The sequence below is a fragment of the Lathyrus oleraceus genome, chromosome 5 (genome assembly GCF_024323335.1).
Source record: "Lathyrus oleraceus cultivar Zhongwan6 chromosome 5, CAAS_Psat_ZW6_1.0, whole genome shotgun sequence".
Lineage (NCBI taxonomy): Eukaryota > Viridiplantae > Streptophyta > Magnoliopsida > Fabales > Fabaceae > Lathyrus > Lathyrus oleraceus.
In genome coordinates this window covers 200,916,243-200,937,171 of record NC_066583.1, presented here as the reverse complement: position 1 = coordinate 200,937,171, position 20,929 = coordinate 200,916,243, and the positions used below count along the sequence as shown (strand labels likewise).

The following is a 20,929-nucleotide window of genomic DNA, read 5'->3' as shown; positions in this document are numbered from 1 at the left end:
AATATCTAAATCAAGCTGGGTACAACTCTATAAAAATTATTTGTGGAATATTAGAGGGCAAAATATTAGAATGAAGTGAAAAATGAAAGGCGGTAAAAAAGAAGAAAGTTCACGAAGCCGCAAGGGTTTTTTACGCGGTAAAGTGGGGTCTGATGCTGTGGAACAATAGCTACAAATCATAAATCACGCCAATAGATGATCCAACGAAGGTTCACGTTTTAGTGCCACGTGTACACCAAATCCACAGTTGAAAATCATCACCTACAAAAAGTCAAGAAAAACGCGCCGACTACAACTTCAACAACGGTGGCCCCAAAGACTGATCGCACCACGATCCAAAACCAATGTCGTAAGCAGTGACAAAATCACCTCCTGTGGACCCCACATAAACGCACTCATCATATTTGATAGCGTGACACTTGTCACTTTCAAACCACCCACCTCCTTATTATTCATTCATTTCATCCCATAAGTTATTTTTTTATCATGCAAATAAAATTGACCACAAAATATGAATTTCAATAAAGTACAAAATAAAACCGAGAAAATGAAATGTAGAAAAATATACAAAGGGAATATAATACTGAAATAAAGTAACGCTTTATGTTTACCGTAAGTATGAACTCGTAGGGTAATAAGATTCCAAATTCTAAATATTTATGGGTCATTATATCCGGTGGTCACTCCAAATTGAGTTGAATAATACAATAATAAATTTTTATCAAGAGTAATAAATTTTAAATTGAAAATTGAAAATTATTGTGAATTCGAATACTGATTAATATAATATCTCTGTATGCCTATTAATTGATCTGATTTAATCTTACAATTATGTGCTCTAATGAATTCTTCATTTATATTTTTCTTTTCACTTTTAATATCCAATTCATTGAACTACTTAATCTAATTCAAATATCCGTTTAAGTTCTAACATTAAGTGATTTAAAACTTCTTCTAAATACAATTACAATTGTAGGGAATTAATGAATAGTACTGCTTATTAATTTCATAGTCATCGCTATTAGACCAACTAATTATTATTGGTATTTTGTTTACATATTTTAGGCCCTACATCTTTCACGCTTATGAGCACTAACAAAACGCTATCGTTCACGTGTATCCTAGAAAGACCAGCTACTCAAGCACGTGTCACCTCTATTCTTCCTTATAAATACACGTTTCTCTCTTATGTGATAAGTTTCAAGCGCCGCCACCGAATTTCTTCTTAGAATTCTTCATTCACGGAGAAGATATAGCTAGGGAGAACCATTCATTACAAATCAGATCTTACCAGAAAGCTTTAGAAATTACAATAATGGTTTCCGAACTTCAATTGCCACCGGGCTTCCGATTCCATCCAACGGATGAGGAGCTCGTCATGCACTATCTCTGCCGCAAATGCACGTCGCAACCTATCTCCGTTCCGATTATTGCCGAAATTGATCTATATAAGTACGATCCTTGGGAACTTCCCGGTAATCCATCTTCTTCTCTAATTTGTGTATAAATTTATTGATTATTTTTCATTTTAATTTGACATTATTTTATTATTGTTATTTTTTAGGCTTGGCTTCTTATGGAGAAAAGGAGTGGTACTTTTTCTCGCCACGAGACAGGAAATATCCGAACGGTTCAAGGCCGAACCGGGCGGCTGGGTCTGGATATTGGAAGGCAACCGGTGCGGATAAACCCATAGGTAATCCGAAACCGGTTGGAATCAAAAAAGCGTTGGTTTTTTACGCGGGTAAAGCACCTAAAGGTGATAAAACCAATTGGATCATGCACGAGTATCGCTTGGCTGACGTAGATCGCTCCATTCGCAAAAAGAACAGTTTAAGGGTAAAATTACAATTTCATCCTTGGGTTCAAATGTGGTTAATTACACTTTTATGTTAGATATTTTGGTTATTGATCCAACGGTTCATTTTGCAGTTGGATGATTGGGTGCTTTGCCGTATTTACAACAAGAAAGGAACTATCGAGAAACAACCAAACGGTGTTGTTAGCCGGAAAATTGAGCACTCAGAAGCTGAAGAGAAGAAGCCGGATATTCTGACACGTGGCGGAGGTCTTCCACCACATCCTCCGCCGGCGGGAATGAGGGATTATATGTATTTTGATACTTCGGATTCAATCCCGAAGCTGCACACGGATTCGAGTTGCTCGGAGCACGTAGTGTCGCCGGAGTTTGCAAGCGAGGTGCAAAGCGAACCTAAGTGGAACGAGTGGGAAAAGAGCCTTGAATTTCCTTATAATTACTTGGATGCCACTCTGAATACTGGTTTTGGATCTCAATACCCGAGCAATAATCAGATGTCGCCGTTGCAGGATATGTTCATGTACTTGCCCAAAACCTTTTGAGAATTGAAAGATAAAACAGAAGAATCTCTGCCACACAATCACAGTAACCGTATCGCACGGTAGCACGAGACGAATGTCCATGAGTGTGCCTGTGCGAGCACGTAGAGTATTATTATAAGATAAAGAAAAATATGAGAAGGGAAAATTAAAACAAAAGGAAGGTGCAAATGCATGTGATGGGCTAGAGTTTTGGTGCATCCCTATATGAAGTGGATGGAACCAAGGGTGCATGTATGTTTTATCTGTTTCTAGGATTAGCATGTGCGTAGTTATTGTAGGATGTAGATAGGGTATAGAACATGTTCATGTCATAGAATGTCAATTGCAGACATCCTAAATTAATACACTCTCGGTATGCATTTTCTACTCTACTTAATTAGTATTAGTTAAGTAAAATTATAGTATTAGTAGGATTGCCATTTTCCATTATAGTATAAGTAGGATTGCCATTTTCCTTCTTTTTTAGAGTCTATTTTGTGTACTTAATTAATTTTATATTTTCTTTTTACCGGTCAATATTTGGCATTTTAAGATTACTAATCGATAGTCCAAAACGGTGGTTATAAATGGAAGATGAAATAATACTAGTAGCTAAATTGTTAGTCTTGCAAAAATGGATTATTATATTTATTTTATGTATGAATGAATTGATATATAAAATAAAAAGCTAAAATTTTGGATAAATTTGTAATTCAAGTAGTAAAATTTATGTAATAGTAATAATATAATAATTTACAAAACTTGCAATTTGTTAAGGGGGTGATTTTATTTATAGTATTCACTCTTCAATGTGGCGAACATGTTTCTCCTTTTTCAAAAAGAAAGAAGAAAAAAAACATGTTTCTCCTTAATCACAATGATAATGTTTTTTTGACATTTGCCGCCTGAGTACAGTCATCTCGCCGTTAATATATTTTTCGATAAATAACATACATAAATAAACTAGAGGCAATTTGACAAACAAAATAAACTAGTCACAGACATAAATGGTAGTACTTCAATACATCCAAAACGTCATATAATTTAAAATGAAGAGATTAGTTTTTAAGTTAAGAAGTCTACACAATTTGTTTACTATCTGCCTTGGACAGATAAATGCACGGACATCATTAATCTATTTCTAAACAGAATTTTCGAAAACTCTTAAACATGATTTTTTAATTGCATAAAAAAAGTAAAGATTATGTTGTCGAATAAATGTAGTGGTTCAAAATATTTGTATCAGAGGAAGATAGGAGTATCAGCTAATTTCGTCTCTCTCTACTCATAACATCTCTTATTTCATCCGTCAAAGAAATGTTAAAAAGTACTATTCCTAGTGATTGTGATATTTATCCCATCACATTCTGTCCAATTTAATCTCATTAGCCTTAGTTGGATTTTTATAAAATATAATTAGATCTCCAAAAGTTAACAAATAGTACAAGCACTATCAAAGCATTCGCTAGTGCCAAACGATACACCAATACTATAGCACTCACTATCCTGATGCATATTACGATGTACAAGGGAAATATCTTGGTACACATAAATTAGGAATATGTCTACTTTTAATTTACGAATATAGCACACCAGTGCATCATCATACTCATGTGAAGGTTATGCAGCAGCTGCAACCAGTGCAGATCTAGCACGTGTAAATGAAGCAACAACTGAACCTAGCTGAAGCTTATCGTTGCACCCAAAACTTAATCTGTACCTGCAACAATGAAATTTCAATCTGATTATGATAAGCGTTCATATATTTCTAAGTACCAAAAAAGAAAACAAAAAATCTTAAATCTATGTTTTATCATTAAAGTTTCATATTGTATTCAAACATCTATGTTGCAAGATCATGTGATGGTACATCATGACTAAGTAAACCACTCAAAAGATCATATGAATTCCTAGGTGCACTTAGTTGAAGCCTAATTTTAGGCACCAAACCACTCAAAAGAAGGAAGACACTGCAATGGGACATCACATTAAAAAAAAGGGTATTGGCCCAGTTATTGTTTATATTCCAGGCATTTGCATGTTACTAAAGATCCCTGCTACCTATCTACTGCCTAGAATGATAGAAATCAATGGGTCCTGCAAACTAAAACAGTAATCATGGCATAAGAAAAGAGAAGAGACCGGTGCAATTGAGGGTTTTCTCTAACTACTCCCAAAGCAAAGCTCCAACACATGGTAATGTCTATTATCGGGCCCTGGCAGAAATAATTCCATTATACTCTCTAAAACCCTAGAACTCATCCTTATATATTACCAAGAGAAGATGTACTCTTTATTTACTACTAACAAGATTTACACCTTAGTTACTACTAATAGAAAATTTTTACAACTTAGACACCTCACTAGTTACTGAGACACCCCACTAGTCTTCTTTTTATAAACACTCCATATTTTTTGTTTGCCCACGGTACCCTTACCATTATTTGCCTTCCCATCATAGAAGCATGAGACTGACAAAGCACACAAGTAGGTGTACAAATGGTCATTTGTGATATGCTGTCTATATGAATGCATGATTTGAGTACCATATCACATGTAATAGAACTATGAGTAGCTATTCTCACTTTCTACAAATTAAGATATGTAATGCATACATATATATAGTCTCAGCAATGTATAGCTACATATAATTTACCTGTATAAAAAATTGATGTCCAGTTGCACAAAACAAGGGGGAGATAACAAAAGAAATGGTATTTTATCTTCTATCAAGATAAGCTTAGCCATATTGTTCTACTCTTTCATAATTATGCTTACTCAAGAAGGAAACAGGCTACACCAATTTAGAAATCGCTCACATAATCTGAAGCATTTTTTATGAGTGGCAGCTTTAGCCTGATTTTTCACCTAGGACAATGTTTCATGTCCATTCCAGTTTCCAAGTTCAGCCTATTTATTTTGCAAATTTATAAAAGCTCGAGTTGACCAAAAAGCTTATTATTTTAAAGGCTTTTCAAAGGTACAAGCCTAAGGAGCCTGTGCCCTTTTCATATCATATTAAGTGTTGATTAGCTAGTTACTCAATAAGAAAGTAATGCATGTTGTCAACAAATCAAAGGGCAATTTGGCATTGGGAGATACGGACGCCCTCAAAGTACCACCATTGGTTGTAATCAACAGGATTCTTCCCTATTTCCGACAATGAGGTATAACTTTCTATCAGCCTTGCAGATAGCTATAATATATCTTTAATATGTAAACATCGTTGTAAAACATATGTTTGTCCGATCAAGCACAAGTTGAATAACACATAAAAGAGTAGGCAGCAACACATACTCTATGTCAGCCAAATCATTCACCAACTGCACTCGAACAGCTGGAGGCATCTTAATCTTAAAAACAAACCTGTGACAACAATACAGTATAAATAAGATCAATAAAATGAATTACCAGGAAGCTGGACACTAATGCCATGATATACAAGACTCACATTGTCACTTCTCTTACAATATCAATAAGGGCCAGTCCTTTCCTTGTTTTCATATCATTAATTCCTATTAGAAAATAATGCAAATAAGAACGATAGAATGGTTATAGATACTAAATACATTTATAAAGGGTTTAAAACAATCCTGAATACTTTTAAAGCTATCTGAATATTGTTCATTTAGAAGCCAGTATGATATTTGCTCAATGTCTTTGGGCAATGGATTTCCAGTGCAAAGGTAAACAGCTTCTTCTGTTATCTGCTGAGAGGCCATGTGTGTTGACTGCAAAAATGTCAAAGCAAAAAAATATGTCAGCAAGGATTGACTGATTCAAATCAAAAACACAAAAATTCAAGATATAATAATTCATAGCACTTTCCATAGAGCTGTAAATTACTAGTGGTCCCAGAAACTTGCATAAAATATAATCATGCAAACTACAATCAAAACTTCAAGAAAGAATAATCACACATTTGGAACCAATTAAAATAATAATAAGCATTTATCATTTTGGCTAAGTTGACATCAGGAGAAACACAAATTTACACATCAAATTATCATTCTATTGGCATGTACATGGTTTTTTAAATAACAAATTGTATTATTGGACCATGTATCTAATCCAGAATATATAATTTAATATTAATATATGCTGCTAGTTATTGATGTAGATAACTCTAAACAGCCTATAGCACAGAAGTTATTGAATAGTCTTAGATCTTGCATTTCATTTGAGTGAAAATATTGAAATTAGTACTTGCCGTCTCAAGACTTCACTCAGGATTAACTAGCTCCCTGATTTATGTTTCTGATAGGACACCTATTCACTTAGGCATATTCTAGAAGGTTATAGAAGAAATCCTAAGACTTAGTTAGGATATTCCCTGATTTTAGGGAATTTCTATTATGAGAGAGGGAAGGGAAGTTGGGACCCATTCAGAAAGTTTGTTGGAAAACAGTTAGAAGAGAATTCTCTTTGGCTTGGGAGTTCATAGAACTCTGGTTTACATTTCCTTGTTTTGTTTTCACCATTGTAGAGCTTTGAGCTCACCAATTTCCATTCTATAATATACAGTTTTGTTATATTGATTTAACGGGTTCTATCAATGGCCTGGCCTGCCAGATTGTTGAGGGAGAGCCAGCGTTCGGGAGGTTCAAGGTGAATGAAAGAATTGACACATTGGAAGCAAGAATGGGAAGATCGGAGGAAACCGTCAAATCTTTTGTGGCGGAGTTTCTAGCGGAGTTTCGCCAATTGTTAAGGACAAAGGTAGCAAGGCATTTGGGGGTTGCATCCACAGAGGAGGATCTCGGAGACAATAGTCACTTGTTTTTCAGAGTTACGTCGCGGGAAGCAGGGAAGATCAACTGTCAAGTTTTTGTGGAGAGAAATCGAAGGATCACGAGTTTAAAGGTTGACATGAGGAGACATTTTATTGGCAAGTGAAGGAACAACCAAGATCAATGGCGGAAAATCTCCATATGAGTATCTCAAGGAAGAAAACCAGTGAAAGAATTTGAGGCGTGCATTGATCCGAAGAAGTCACAGAGATAATGAAGGTACCAAGTACGATTATAGAAAGGCAACGTGTGCATAGATCAGACTTGAGAATTAAAAAATGTTGCTCAACTTTTTAAGCGATAAAGGTTTAATGGATACCATGGTGTAGCAGCATCCAGTTTAGCCAGTTTCCTTTCTTCTTTTCCATTTGTGGCTGCTACTGCTCTTGCTACTAGATCCATCACTTACAAAATGGTTAGGTTCAAGCCAAAATCCCCTCAATATGTATTTTTCCTTGACAACGTATACGGTTGCATCTTTGTGAGCGGGAATTTCATGATGGGCAGTGTTATTGTATTAAATAGCTTTGGCAACACAATGGCACCCTAGGAAACTCAATGTTGTTATGGCCGCGGCTGCTTATCCTCCCACAATCTACAGCTTTTTGAAATTTGTATAAGACAGGGGAAGATTTGGCCCTCCAGTTGTGGGGTGCATTTGCTGGCCCACTTTAGTGTTCAGAGCAACCTGAATCTTACTGGTGTCTTATGTGAATTAAAGGACATCCTTGCAGCAAGAAAAGTAATGGAAACTACATCCAACCTTGAGGATAAGGTTATTTATAAGAGGTGGCATTGAAAGGACAGCTAAATACTTAGGAATATTCTAGAAGGTTATAGAAGAAGTAATCCATAGAGTTAGTTAGAATATTCCCAGATTTTAGGGAATTTTTGTTATAAGAGAGTGAAGGGAAGTTGAGATTCATTCAGAAAGTTTGTTGGAAAACAGTTGGGAGATAATTCTCACTGGTTTAGAAGCCTAGCTTTGGTTTAGGAGTTCATAGAACTCTGTTTTACATTTCCTTGTTTTGTTTTCACCATTATAGAGCCTTGAGCTCACCAATTTCCATTCTATAATACAGTTTCGTTATCTTGACTTTACGGGTTCATCAGTTTCCATCAAGATACTCATGTTGATATAAGCGACAGGGGGTTCAATACTAAAACTGAGTAGTACTAGTACTAATTCTCAAGAACAGTTTGACTCTCCACAAATACAGCTACTTTTTTATATGAAGATATTAACATAAAATAAGGACAAGATGTACTAGATTTGTATATAAGAAAACTTAAGACTTAAAAAAATCACCTGAAGAATATTCAACGCCTTTCTCATATCACCATTACTAAGTCGAACAAGAGCAGACAAACCACTGTCTTGAACATCAAGCCTAGTCAAACTCCAAAACGTTAGTCATCAACACATAGCAAGTTACCAAGCCAAAAATTGAATAATAATGTTTTGACTGCTAGAAAATTATTGTGGAGTGGTTATCTAGTAGCGACAGCAGAGAAAGTGAGACATTTCAAAGGAACCAGATCAGCATGTCTTACTGTCTTCCAATATTTGATTGCATTTGACATTAAAAGACATTATGTGATTCACATGATACATTTTACTGGACATATAACACAATCGCTAATGATTCCCTGATCCTCACAACATTTTAGAAAATATACAAAACTCTGGCAGTGGTAACTCCATAACTCGAAGCAAGTTAAGTTTCAGTATCAAGAATTCATTGGTCTAATCAACTAAAAGGAATAAATATGATTCAATGATTTAGAATACCGACAGTTGAAATACACATGCAGTTACAGAGAGATAGACACGCAAATTGGGTCTTAAACTTTTAAAACGAGCAGTTTCACTGTAGATGACCCTGATCCTATGATTCAATAACCAGTATAATAAAAGCATATAATAACCCTTATCATGGAGTATTCTGTTCATATGCACAAGAACAAAAAATACATAAAATGAAAGATCGACCCAAACTTCTTATACTATGGTTTGCATTCAACAATGTAGTGTTTTTTCTGCTATGAATACTCCACAATTCAAATAAACAAAGAAAATAAAGTAGTATAACTGCAACCATTTAAGGACACCTAATAATAATATGCTATGATGAAGATCTGTATGTTAAGATGATGTAGTTAGAAGAATGACAGGATGTGTTTGATATGCAGATTAATTGCTTCCATTTTCCCATTTACTTTGTTCTCTAACTTTATATTTCACTGCTTAATTTAGCTCTCCTACGCGGGTCTCTTAATTGGTTTCATTTTAAAAGTCAACTCTCAGAAAAGGCCAATCCTCAAGCATTTGGAAGATAAACATTTGATCGGTGTTAAAACATTCACATAACAAATTCAAACCCTTGACAAAGCAATCAAAGCTTCATTCACTTCATTATAACAAAAATGGCACTTAGTATTCACATCTCCGACTAAGAATAAAAGATACAGTTATTTTCGAATACAAATTTGGGTATAAAATGAGAACATAACCCAGCAAAAGACATCTTCCAACTGAAACAAACACAAGCTAACTGTATAATATCAGAGAAGGAAACAAACCTTTCAGCATTAATAACATGTTTCAGTCTTTCAGAGACATGTACAGCATCAAGAGGAGCAAACCGAAACCGAGTGCATCTTGATTGCAATGCAGGGATAATCTTGTTTACATGATTACAGATAAGTGCAAACCTAGTGCTCTTTGTATATTTCTCAATAACTGTGCCAAAAGAATATGAAGGGCATTATACCTCAAGAAACTGGATTGAAGCTATATACATCAGTTAGATCTCATATAAGATTCAATGCACACCTCTACGCAATGCAAATTGGGCGTCCTTAGTCATGGCATCTGCTTCATCTAACAAGACCAGTTTTACAGAAGGCTTGACGCTAAACAGCAAAAGAAAAATTGAAACTCTAGTTACACTACTTGTATCCATGTAACTTTCAAATCAGACACGAATAGAAAAGGATTTAAAAAACAAGGCCATTTAAAATCAAAACCATTTTCACTAAAACTTGACATAGACAAGAGGAAATAAAACAAAAGGCAGAGAAGAGAACCCAAATGATAAGCTCTGAGTGCTAGCAAAATCTTGAATCTGCTGTCTAACAACATCAATTCCTCTATCATCTGAAGCATTGAGCTCCAAAATCATATTATGGTATTGCGGACCGTATAGTTTGCGAGCAACAGCGAGAATAGTTGATGTTTTGCCAGTTCCAGGAGGACCATACAGCAAAAGATGGGGTAATCTGTTCTCAGTGGTCAATTTATCAACTACACAAACAAAAACGAACAAACAATGAATATCGTAAAAAGATGAATGATAAACCCTAGAGTAGTTGAAAGGGAAGTTATAGAGAGTTACTAGTGTCGACAATGTCACGGTGAGCAGCGACGTCGTCGAGGGACTGAGGACGGTATTTTTCGACCCAGAGAGAGGCCTTGCCGCCGTGGGAAGGGTTGCCGGCTAGAATGACAGTTTTGCCCTTATCGAGGTTTGCAGAGAAAGAGTTGGTTAGGTCGGCGCCGTCGATGTCCATAGAGTGGATTCCCTCCGCCATCGTTGTTATACCCTAACTAACTACTAGAGTTCTTTTCTGGCTTGTGCTGTTTTTTTTTCTCGGTGTGTACTCAATTTCTCCTATTCTATTTCAATTTCTTTCTTTTTTTTCACTTAGAGAAGGGAGAGAGGAAAAAGTTGCCTTCCCGCTCAAAACACATTCTTCTGCGACAAATTTGTGTGACTATTGGACCGGGCAAATTATACTTTTTATGGCTAATTTTGTAGAATTTTTTCCTGTCACCCCAAATTTGATTCGGCACCCCAGCTATAATGCAATTACCATGATAATCTTGTGATAAAAGTTCATTTTACTATTCTATGACAATATTTTGAGTAATTTGAAAATCTCTCGCCAATACTGAATTTTTGTATTCAAACTATCGTATTTATTTACCGTGAGTATTTAATTTGACTATTTTTTATGTTTTTTTATCGATTCTTTTAGAAAAATACTTGCATTTATACCGGGTGTTTTAGAAATATCAGATAAAAATGCATTTGTACCGGATATTTTGAAAAACCTAGTAAAAATACATAAATTCTTCCAACTCTGTTGAAAAAAAAGGTAAAATTACATGGTTTATATCAAATATTTTGAAAAAGTCGATAAAAATACATGGTTTCTATCGGATATTTTATAAACCGAAATGCATTCATTTGTATTGGTAAATTTGAAAAAACTGATGGTTTAAATTCTTTTGTGGTTGTCGCTGCACAAAAACTCATACATGGGCGTGTTGCACGCTCGGGTCGCCACCGAAGTTTATTTGTTCCAAAGGAACGGGGAAATGTCGAATAAAACTCGCTAAAGCTAAGGGAAATGGTCATTGCAACCAGATCAGTTATGTAAGGAGAAGGTATTAGCATCCCCTACATCTTTTGTACTAAATGGGACCCATTTAGTTGGTTATGCAAATGAGTGTTAGCGTGATGTCGTTTGAGATTTTCTACTTATTATGCGAGAAGCGAGAAAAAAAGAAAGAAAATATTTTTCGGGTTTCTTATTATTGTGTCTGACAAGATTTCAAAATCATACTCTTACGTATCTCCAGATGCGATGGAGAACTCAGGCTACGTAGTTATTTATAAAAAATAGTTGTTTGTTGGTTGCTTTTCAGGAGTGATGCTTATATCGTATTTGAGCGGATAAACCTTTACTTGTTGCTCGTTCTAGGAGGCTGAAGTCTTTGTTTGTTTTGCGTCAAAATGGATAAAACATACTCGTTTCTGAAAAAGATTTTCGAAGTCGCGCAAATGTGAAAAACAAGTTTGATTGGTTTAGTTTCTTTTAAGTGGAAACAGGTATTCGAACGGGAAGCTCTATAGCAGGATCCAAATATTGGGAAAAGGAATAGGCTTAAGCCCAATCACTCTCTTTTTCGTTCAAAAGTTGTTATGAAAATATGTGGAGAATTAAGTCTAAATTCATTAACGGAAGACGATTGTTCACACAGGGGAGCTCTACAGCAGTGTTCGAATAACTAGAGACCGAGGAAGATCTAAACCTAATAAGTCTTTTTTCTTCCATTTATTGTGAAAAGATTTTGAAAATGAACAACTTGACGTTGGATCAAGTGTTTGAAATTGATTTACAAAAGAATTTGAATTAAATGGAATAGGTACTCGATGTTGGATCGAGCACTCGCGTTGCATTCAATTTGGATTTGGTTTTGAAAAAGGCTCGACTTTGGATAAGCATGTTTTTGTTCTCTTTTTTTTAAAAAGGGTTCGTTTTACGTTAATCTCGAATTAAAAGTTAACTAACGTAATAAGAACAAATAAATGAAAGCGGTAAAATTATTTACACGTCATAGAAACGGGGGTACATTTTTATCAAATGGGGATAGTGTGGTAATAGAAATAACAAATGGGATTCATGGACTATGTGAGTGTATGTAGTAAAAAAGGAACTTATCGTAAGAAGGCCCAAGAGAAATAGTGACCTATTATCCAACAATAATAATTTTAATTTTAAAACCAACCAAATCATAGTTTGACATTTGTCAAGGCATTGATATTTAATCAAACAAACAATCAATACATAATGATAAACATAAAAGCTATATTTAACGTGTCTTATGGTGCAATATCCCACCATGGACCAATATTTTTTAAAAAAGAATCTCGTTGATCCACATGGCACTTTCCCGTTTTAAAAAATGATAATAAAACAAAATAGTGAATACGTAAACACAGTGCATGAAGGAGAAAAGCAACAAGTTTCGCATAACGTTTCTTATCTCTCAAAAACACATATCGCAAATTGCAAAAAAAAAGGATGGTCGGTCGGCCAACGACGGTGGCAACGCCCCCCCCCCCCCCCCCCACACACACACACATTTCAACGTCTATCACTCCCTCTCATTTTGACAGCAACAAACACTTAAGTTTCTCAAAACAAAACAAAACTTTGTTTCCTTCTTTCAAAGTCTCTCTCATTTCTCACTTTACATGCCTCTCTAAAACAAATCCAACATGAAAAACAAAAACAAAGAAGAGGACAAGAGGATATTGGTCGGTGGACGACTCGACGTAGGTGATGTGAGTGGATAGTATGTTCTGTTATGCGTAGTTGTTTATGCTAAGTTTCCTCTATTTCTCGGTGACTTTGCATACGGTTCGTGTGGAGTGTGTGTTTATGATCCCCGGTGGTGATGTGGTGACCAAACAGTTGTGTTGGTTAGATGGTGTGGTATGTGATGATTGGTTTATGAGAGAATATGGTGGTGTCATGTGAAGAATAACGTGTTGGTGTTATGTGAAGAAGAATATGGTAAAAAAATATTTTTTTTACTACATCTTTCTCTTTATCATTTTTCATTCACCTTTAGAGAGAGATTATTGGTTTATGGTTTGTTATTCTTGCATGATGAAGGTGAATGTGTTGTTAATGGAGTATGTTATTGGAAAAGGTTTTATATGTGAGTTTGTTAGAATGAAAGAAGAATATGATAATGGGAGAAATTAAAGTCTTGTTGTAGTTGATTAAGGGGGCATTTGCTCGAGGTTGTAAGTTAGTTTAGGGATATGTAATGAATATTATGTGAGATGTTTGGAAAATGTTGCAGGTGGTGTGTTTACCGCATGATGATGATGAGGAAATTATTTGTTAGCTTTGTTTTTTAAAAGTGGAAAGAGAGACATGGGAAGGGGTATTTTGCTATGTATTTTTTACTCCGACCTTTTTGATAGATGGAGTCTCCTTTTTTATCGCTTTGAACCAAGAAGATCCAAGTATCCTCCCTTTTTTGTCTTCAAATTGAGAGATATATCATGTGTGTAATTAGTGTGACCTATTTTGTGGGGGAGTATCCGTTTTTTCAATTACTCAGTCAAAGAGAGTTTTATTTGGGAATTTTATAAGGTAGGTTTGACTACCAACCTGAAAAATAAAAACCTTTTGAGAGAGAGATGAATTGTGTAACACCCTTCTAAATACCCCAAATGATTTAATTAAAATAATAACATGTTAATCAGAGTAATTATGCCCCGAAGGGTGTCACACAATCATTTCACAAACATTTATCAAAACATCCTGTCATGCTCATTTATTTATCAAATAAAACAGTTGCATAATACGCAGCGGATACAAAACATCAACATTCAAAGCATGTACTACATTACATGTAAAGTTGATCAACAACTAAATTAAAACATAGTCAAAACATCCCCTCCCGATGTTACATCTACCAGAGCATGACCCACTAAGGACGACACTAGACTCCATAGCACTAGCTTCTACTCAACTCACTGCTCGTTACCTGAAAAATAGTTGTAAGGGTGAGTTCTTCAATCAATATAATAAGCATTATAGAACAACATGTAATGCTAAGTAAATAACACATTAATTCACCCTAATCAAACTACGCACTCAGCAACGGCAATATCCATCCAACCATCATATTCAACAGTAAAAATCTCAATCATATTCAACATTAACAACACAACACACAACACACATATGATACTGGAATGCATCCATTCATATCATATGCCATACATTCATTGTGCAATGAGACTCTTATGCATGCGGTACCGACTATGTTGTGAACATATAGTTCAACCTCATCGTCCAAATCCAGGCACGGCTACCAAGCTCACTAGTCCCACTCATTTGAGACATAGTGACTCACTCACTAATTCCTCACCATGGGAATTAGCTACCACCCCAAATGGGCCATGATATGCACGCTAATCACCTAGCATGCAAACAACAACAACAACAATCAACATGATTTACTCACTAATTTCTCACCATGGGAATTAGCTACCACCCGAAGGCCACAATACGCATGCTAATCACCTAGCAATGCAACATCAACGATAATCAAGAATAGACACATGCTCACACTCTAAGTCATAGAATAGTCTATTCACAAATGCATACATTCACAACATCATGTATACCATTCCACATTATCAACACAATTTATCACAAAAGCATATTATATCATGCCAAACAACAACCACAATATTAGCACACTCCACTAATATCTATACTGCTCAAAACAGCGGGAATTAATCTCTGTTACATCATAGGCCAACATAGGCCAACCCTCAAATAGGCACACAACATTAAAATTAACATTTTTCCACTCTGCAACAGCGTTAACCGGTTAACGCCCTGGGTTAACCGGTTAACGCAGCACAACACGCCTTCTGTCTCAAAATTTAACAGTGTTAACCGGTTAACGCCCTGGGTTAACCGGTTAACGCAGCACAAACAGCCAAATATCAGAAATTACAACAGTGTTAACCGGTTAACACCCTGGGTTAACCGGTTAACGCAAGACAGAAGCTGTTCCTGCGCTAACTCAAGGCAGAATGCAGAATTCTCCGCATTTTCCGCCATTGGAGGACTTCCGGACCTCCGAATCCGATTCCGTAAAAAGCCATACGATCGGGAAATTACAACAGACTCAATTACCGACTAAATTTCAACTTCTAACACGGTTCATCCAACAAAATTTCAGCATTCACAATTCCCAATTAGGGTCAATCGACAGCTTATCACTACCCATGACATATTATCCCATAATACCCGTTAATTGACGATAAACCCCCCTTACCTGAGTTAATCCGGCGAATCTTTTAGCTTCAAGCTCTTCCTTCTTCAACCTTCTTCCTCTTGTTCTGCCTCTTTGCCCTTTCTCCACTTTCCACTTTTCAGCCGCTTCTCTGTTTTTCACGTACAAACCCTTTCTTTACCAAATGGACTCTTTTTCTTATTTCCAACTTATATATATTTTCCAATAATTATTATTCCAATAATAATAATAATAATAATCCAATAATTCCAATTATTTAATTAAATTAATAAATATAATATTAACTTAAACTAAATAATTATCTTATTTTTATCGGGGTGTTACAACTCTCCCCCACTAAAAGAGTTTTCGTCCTCGAAAACATACCTCAAGCGAATAACTCTGGATAAGACTCTTTCATCTGACTCTCAAGTTCCCAAGTCACATTGCCACCTGCTGGTCCTCCCCAAGCTACCTTCACCAAGGCAATCTCTTTACCCCGCAACTGCTTCAACTCTCGATCCGCGATCCTCATAGGTGATGTTTCAACAGTCAGGTTATCTCTCACCTGTACATCATCTACTTGGACTACATGCGACGGATCAGGAATGTACCTCCTCAACTGAGACACATGAAACACCTCATGCAAATTCGCAAGTGACGGCGGTAAAGCGATACGATAGGCTACCTCCCCTATCCTCTCCAAAATCTGATAAGGACCAATAAATCGAGGTGTCAACTTCTTCGACTTCAAGGCTCGACCAACACCAGTTATCGGAGTAACACGAAGAAACACATGATCTCCCTCTTGGAACTCAAGTGATTTCCTCCTCTTATCATGATAACTCTTCTGACGACTCTGAGCAATTCTCATCTTATCCTGAATCATCTTAATCTTTTCCATAGTTTGTTGAACAATCTCCGGTCCAACCACCGCACTCTCACCGGACTCATACCAACATAAAGGTGTCCGACATCTCCTACCATACAAAGCTTCAAACGGTGCCATACCAATGCTCGAATGAAAACTATTGTTGTAGGTAAACTCAATCAAAGGCAAATAACAATCCCAAGCACCTCCTTTTTCCAAAACACAAGCTCTCAAAAGATCCTCTAATGACTGAATCGTCCTCTCAGTCTGACCATCAGTCTGCGGATGATATGCAGAACTCAATCTCAGCTTAGTTCCCAAAGCCTTCTGCAAACCTTCCCAGAACTTCGATGTAAATCTAGGATCTCTGTCCGAAACAATACTAGACGGAATACCATGCAAACTTACAATCTTCTCAATATACAACTCAGCTAGTCTCTCTAACGGATAATCCATTCTGATCGGAATGAAATGAGCCGACTTTGTTAATCTGTCCACAATCACCCAAATAGCCTCAAAATTCTTATTTGTCCTTGGTAAACCAGAAACAAAATCCATACTGATACTATCCCACTTCCACTCTGGAATAGCCAACGGTTGCATTAGCCCAGACGGCTTCTGATGCTCAATCTTTGACTTCTGACAAGTCAAACAGGAATAAACAAAACTCGCAATTTCTCTTTTCATCCCCGGCCACCAAAATAACTTTTTCAAATCATGATACATCTTCGTAGCTCCAGGATGAATACTCAAGCCACTACGATGTCCTTCCTCCAGAATACTCTTCTTAAGTTCGGTAACATCCGGAATACACACCCGATTACCAAATTTCAAAACACCATTCTCATCAACTCTGAATTCACCACCTTGGCCTTGATTCACTAAAGTCAACTTATCAACCAAAAGCATATCGGATTTCTGACCCTCTCTAATCTCATCCAAAATATTACTCGTTAACTTCAACATTCCCAATTTAACACTATTGTGAGTACTCTCACACACCAAACTCAAGTCTCTAAACTGCTCAATTAAATCCAATTCCTTAACCATTAACATAGACATATGCAATGATTTCCGACTCAATGCATCAGCCACTACGTTTGCTTTACCCGGATGGTAATTCAACCCAAAGTCATAATCCTTCAGAAACTCTAACCATCTTCTCTGCCTCATATTCAGCTCTTTCTGATCAAACAAATACTTTAAACTTTTGTGGTCACTGAAAACCTCAAATCTTGACCCGTACAAGTAATGTCTCCATAACTTCAGAACAAACACCACAGCTGCCAACTCTAAATCGTGCGTCGGATAGTTCCTCTCATGAACTCTCAGTTGTCTCGAAGCATAAGCTATAACCTGCTTATTCTGCATCAACACACCACCCAAACCCAACAATGAAGCATCACAGTAAACCTCAAATGGTTCCGACGGACTCGGTAATATCAGAATAGGAGCAGTGGTCAACCTTCTCTTTAACTCTTGGAAACCTTCTTCACAATTTGAGTCCCAAACAAAAGCTTGCCCCTTTCTAGTCAACATCGTCAACGGTAACGCCAACTTAGAAAATCCCTCAATGAACTTCCTATAATAACCAGCCAAACCAAGAAAACTTCGAATCTCAGCAACAGACTTCGGAGCTTCCCACTTAGATACCGCTTCTATCTTAGAAGGATCAACAGCAACGCCACCTCTTGAAATCACATGACCAAGAAAACTCACCTCTTCTAACCAAAATTCACATTTAGACAGTTTAGCAAATAACTTCTTTTCTCGTAGGACTTCTAAAACCACTCTCAAATGTTCAGCATGCTCTTCTTCAGATTTCGAATACACCAAAATATCATCAATAAACACCACAACAAACTTGTCTAGGTACGGATGGAAAATCCTATTCATATACTCCATAAATACTCCAGGTGCATTAGTCACACCAAAAGGCATTACAGAATACTCATAATGTCCATACCTTGTTCTGAAAGCAGTCTTCTGAATATCCTCAGTTTTCACACGGATCTGATGATACCCAGATCTCAAATCTATCTTGCTGAACACACTCGCACCAACCAATTGATCCATCAAATCATAGATCCTCGGCAAAGGATACCGATTCTTGATCGTCACTTTATTCAGTTGCCTGTAGTCCACACACAACCTCATAGTACCTTCTTTCTTCTTAACCAACAACACTGGTGCACCCCACGGTGACACACTCGGACGAATAAACTTCTTATCCAACAGATCTTCCAGTTGACTCTTCAATTCAGCTAACTCAACAGCAGACATACGATACGGAGCCATCGATATCGGTCGAGTACCAGGTACCAAATCAATCGAGAACTCAACTTCACGCTCTGGCGGCAATTCATTCACTTCTTCAGGAAACACATCAGGAAAATCACACACCACGGCTAGATCACAATTTACCAGTTTATCTTTAGCCTCCAAAGTCGCTAACAGCATAAACAACTCTGCCCCGTCTGCTACTGCCTCATCCACTTGTCTCGCTGATAGAAACAAATCCTTTCCTTCCTCAACCTCAGGAAATATCACAGTCTTATTAAAACAATTGATAGAAACTCGGTTAAACACCAACCAGTTCATACCCAAGATAACATCAATCTGCACTAGTGGAAGACACACAAGGTCTATCCCAAAATCTCTACCAAAAATACTCAAAGGACAACTCAAGCAAACTGAAGTAGTAGTCACTGAACCCTTTGCAGGAGTATCAATCACCATACTACCATACATCTCAGATATCTCTAACTTAAGTTTCACAGCACAATCCAAAGATATAAAGGAATGAGTAGCACCGGTGTCAATAATAGCTACAAGAGGAAAGCCATTAATATAACACGTACCTCGGATCAAACGATCATCTGCAGAAGTCTCAGAACCCGATAAAGCAAAGACCTTGCCTCCCGACTGATTCTCTCTCTTTGGCTTAGGACACTGTGGGCTAATATGACCCACCTCTCCACAGTTGAAACAAGTCACAGTCTTCAACCGGCACTCTGCAGCTAAATGACCACCTTTTCCACATTTGAAACACTTCTTCTCATTACTGGTACACTCATGGATACGATGTCCAGCCTGACCACATCTGTAACACTTAGCAGGAGCACTAGAATCTCCTCCACTAGGCCTCTTCATTCCACTCTGCCTCTGAAAACCTTTGCCAGCTGCATACGGTTTCCCACGATCAACCTGATTCTTACCCTTCCTATCAACCCTCTGCTGATAGCTCTCTGCTCTGGCTTTGGAATCCTGTTCAAAAATCCTGCAACAGTCAACCAAATCAGAAAACACCCTGATTCGCTGATATCCAATTGCCTGCTTGATCTCGGGACGTAACCCGTTCTCAAACTTCACACACTTCGAAAATTCTCCAGCAGCCTCACTATAAGGAGTATAGTACTTTGACAGCTCTGTGAACTTCGCAGCATACTCAGTAACAGACCTGTTACCCTGCTTCAATTCCAAGAATTCTATCTCCTTCTTCCCTCTGACATCCTCTGGAAAGTACTTCCTCAGGAATCTTTCCCTGAACACAGCCCAAGTAATCTCAGCATTTCCAGCAGTTTCCAACTCAGTGCGGGTAGCAACCCACCAATCATCAGCTTCTTCTGACAGCATATGTGTACCGAACCTGACCTTCTGGTTATCAGCACACTCAGTTACTCTGAAGATCCTCTCTATCTCTTTCAACCACTTCTGAGCACCATCTGGATCGTATGCTCCTTTGAACATCGGAGGATTGTTCTTCTGGAACTCACTCAACTGACGAGCAGCTCCCATCCCCACAACATTCGGATTTCCTCCAAGTACTCCAGCTAGCATACCCAGAGCCTCAGCAATCGCAGCACCATCTCTACCTCTTCCAGCCATCTCTATTCTGAAAACCCAACAAACTAAAACAATAAGTACTGATAGGGTTACACAACACCTATCCCGTACAGGGGAACAGAATAACTACGACTCAACACGACCGACTATGCTCTGATACCACTAATGTAACACCCTTCTAAATACCCCAAATGATTTAATTAAAATAATAACATGTTAATCAGAGTAATTATGCCCCGAAGGGTGTCACACAATCATTTCACAAACATTTATCAAAACATCCTGTCATGCTCATTTATTTATCAAATAAAACAGTTGCATAATACGCAGCGGATACAAAACATCAACATTCAAAGCATGTACTACATTACATGTAAAGTTGATCAACAACTAAATTAAAACATAGTCAAAACATCCCCTCCCGATGTTACATCTACCAGAGCATGACCCACTAAGGAC

General features: G+C 37.1%; 2 protein-coding genes across 2 annotated transcripts; one reads left to right on the top strand and one right to left on the bottom strand.

The window, feature by feature from the left end:
- The first annotated feature begins 595 nt into the window (after window positions 1-595).
- On the top strand, window positions 596-2,732 carry LOC127082831 (NAC domain-containing protein 2). The gene is made up of 4 exons (XM_051023067.1): window positions 596-612; window positions 1,066-1,475; window positions 1,565-1,839; window positions 1,933-2,732. The coding sequence occupies exons 2-4, from the start codon at window positions 1,316-1,318 to the stop codon at window positions 2,359-2,361; spliced, it is 864 nt and encodes a 287-aa protein (XP_050879024.1). The 5' UTR covers window positions 596-612; window positions 1,066-1,315; the 3' UTR covers window positions 2,362-2,732.
- A 983-nt stretch (window positions 2,733-3,715) lies between these two features.
- Window positions 3,716-10,902, bottom strand: LOC127082830 (replication factor C subunit 3). The gene is made up of 9 exons (XM_051023066.1): window positions 10,529-10,902; window positions 10,221-10,437; window positions 9,967-10,046; window positions 9,714-9,873; window positions 8,440-8,521; window positions 5,942-6,071; window positions 5,792-5,855; window positions 5,638-5,706; window positions 3,716-4,060 (listed from the first exon to the last, which is right to left on the bottom strand). The coding sequence occupies exons 1-9, from the start codon at window positions 10,722-10,724 to the stop codon at window positions 3,961-3,963; spliced, it is 1,098 nt and encodes a 365-aa protein (XP_050879023.1). The 5' UTR covers window positions 10,725-10,902; the 3' UTR covers window positions 3,716-3,960.
- Between the last annotated feature and the right edge of the window lie 10,027 nt (window positions 10,903-20,929).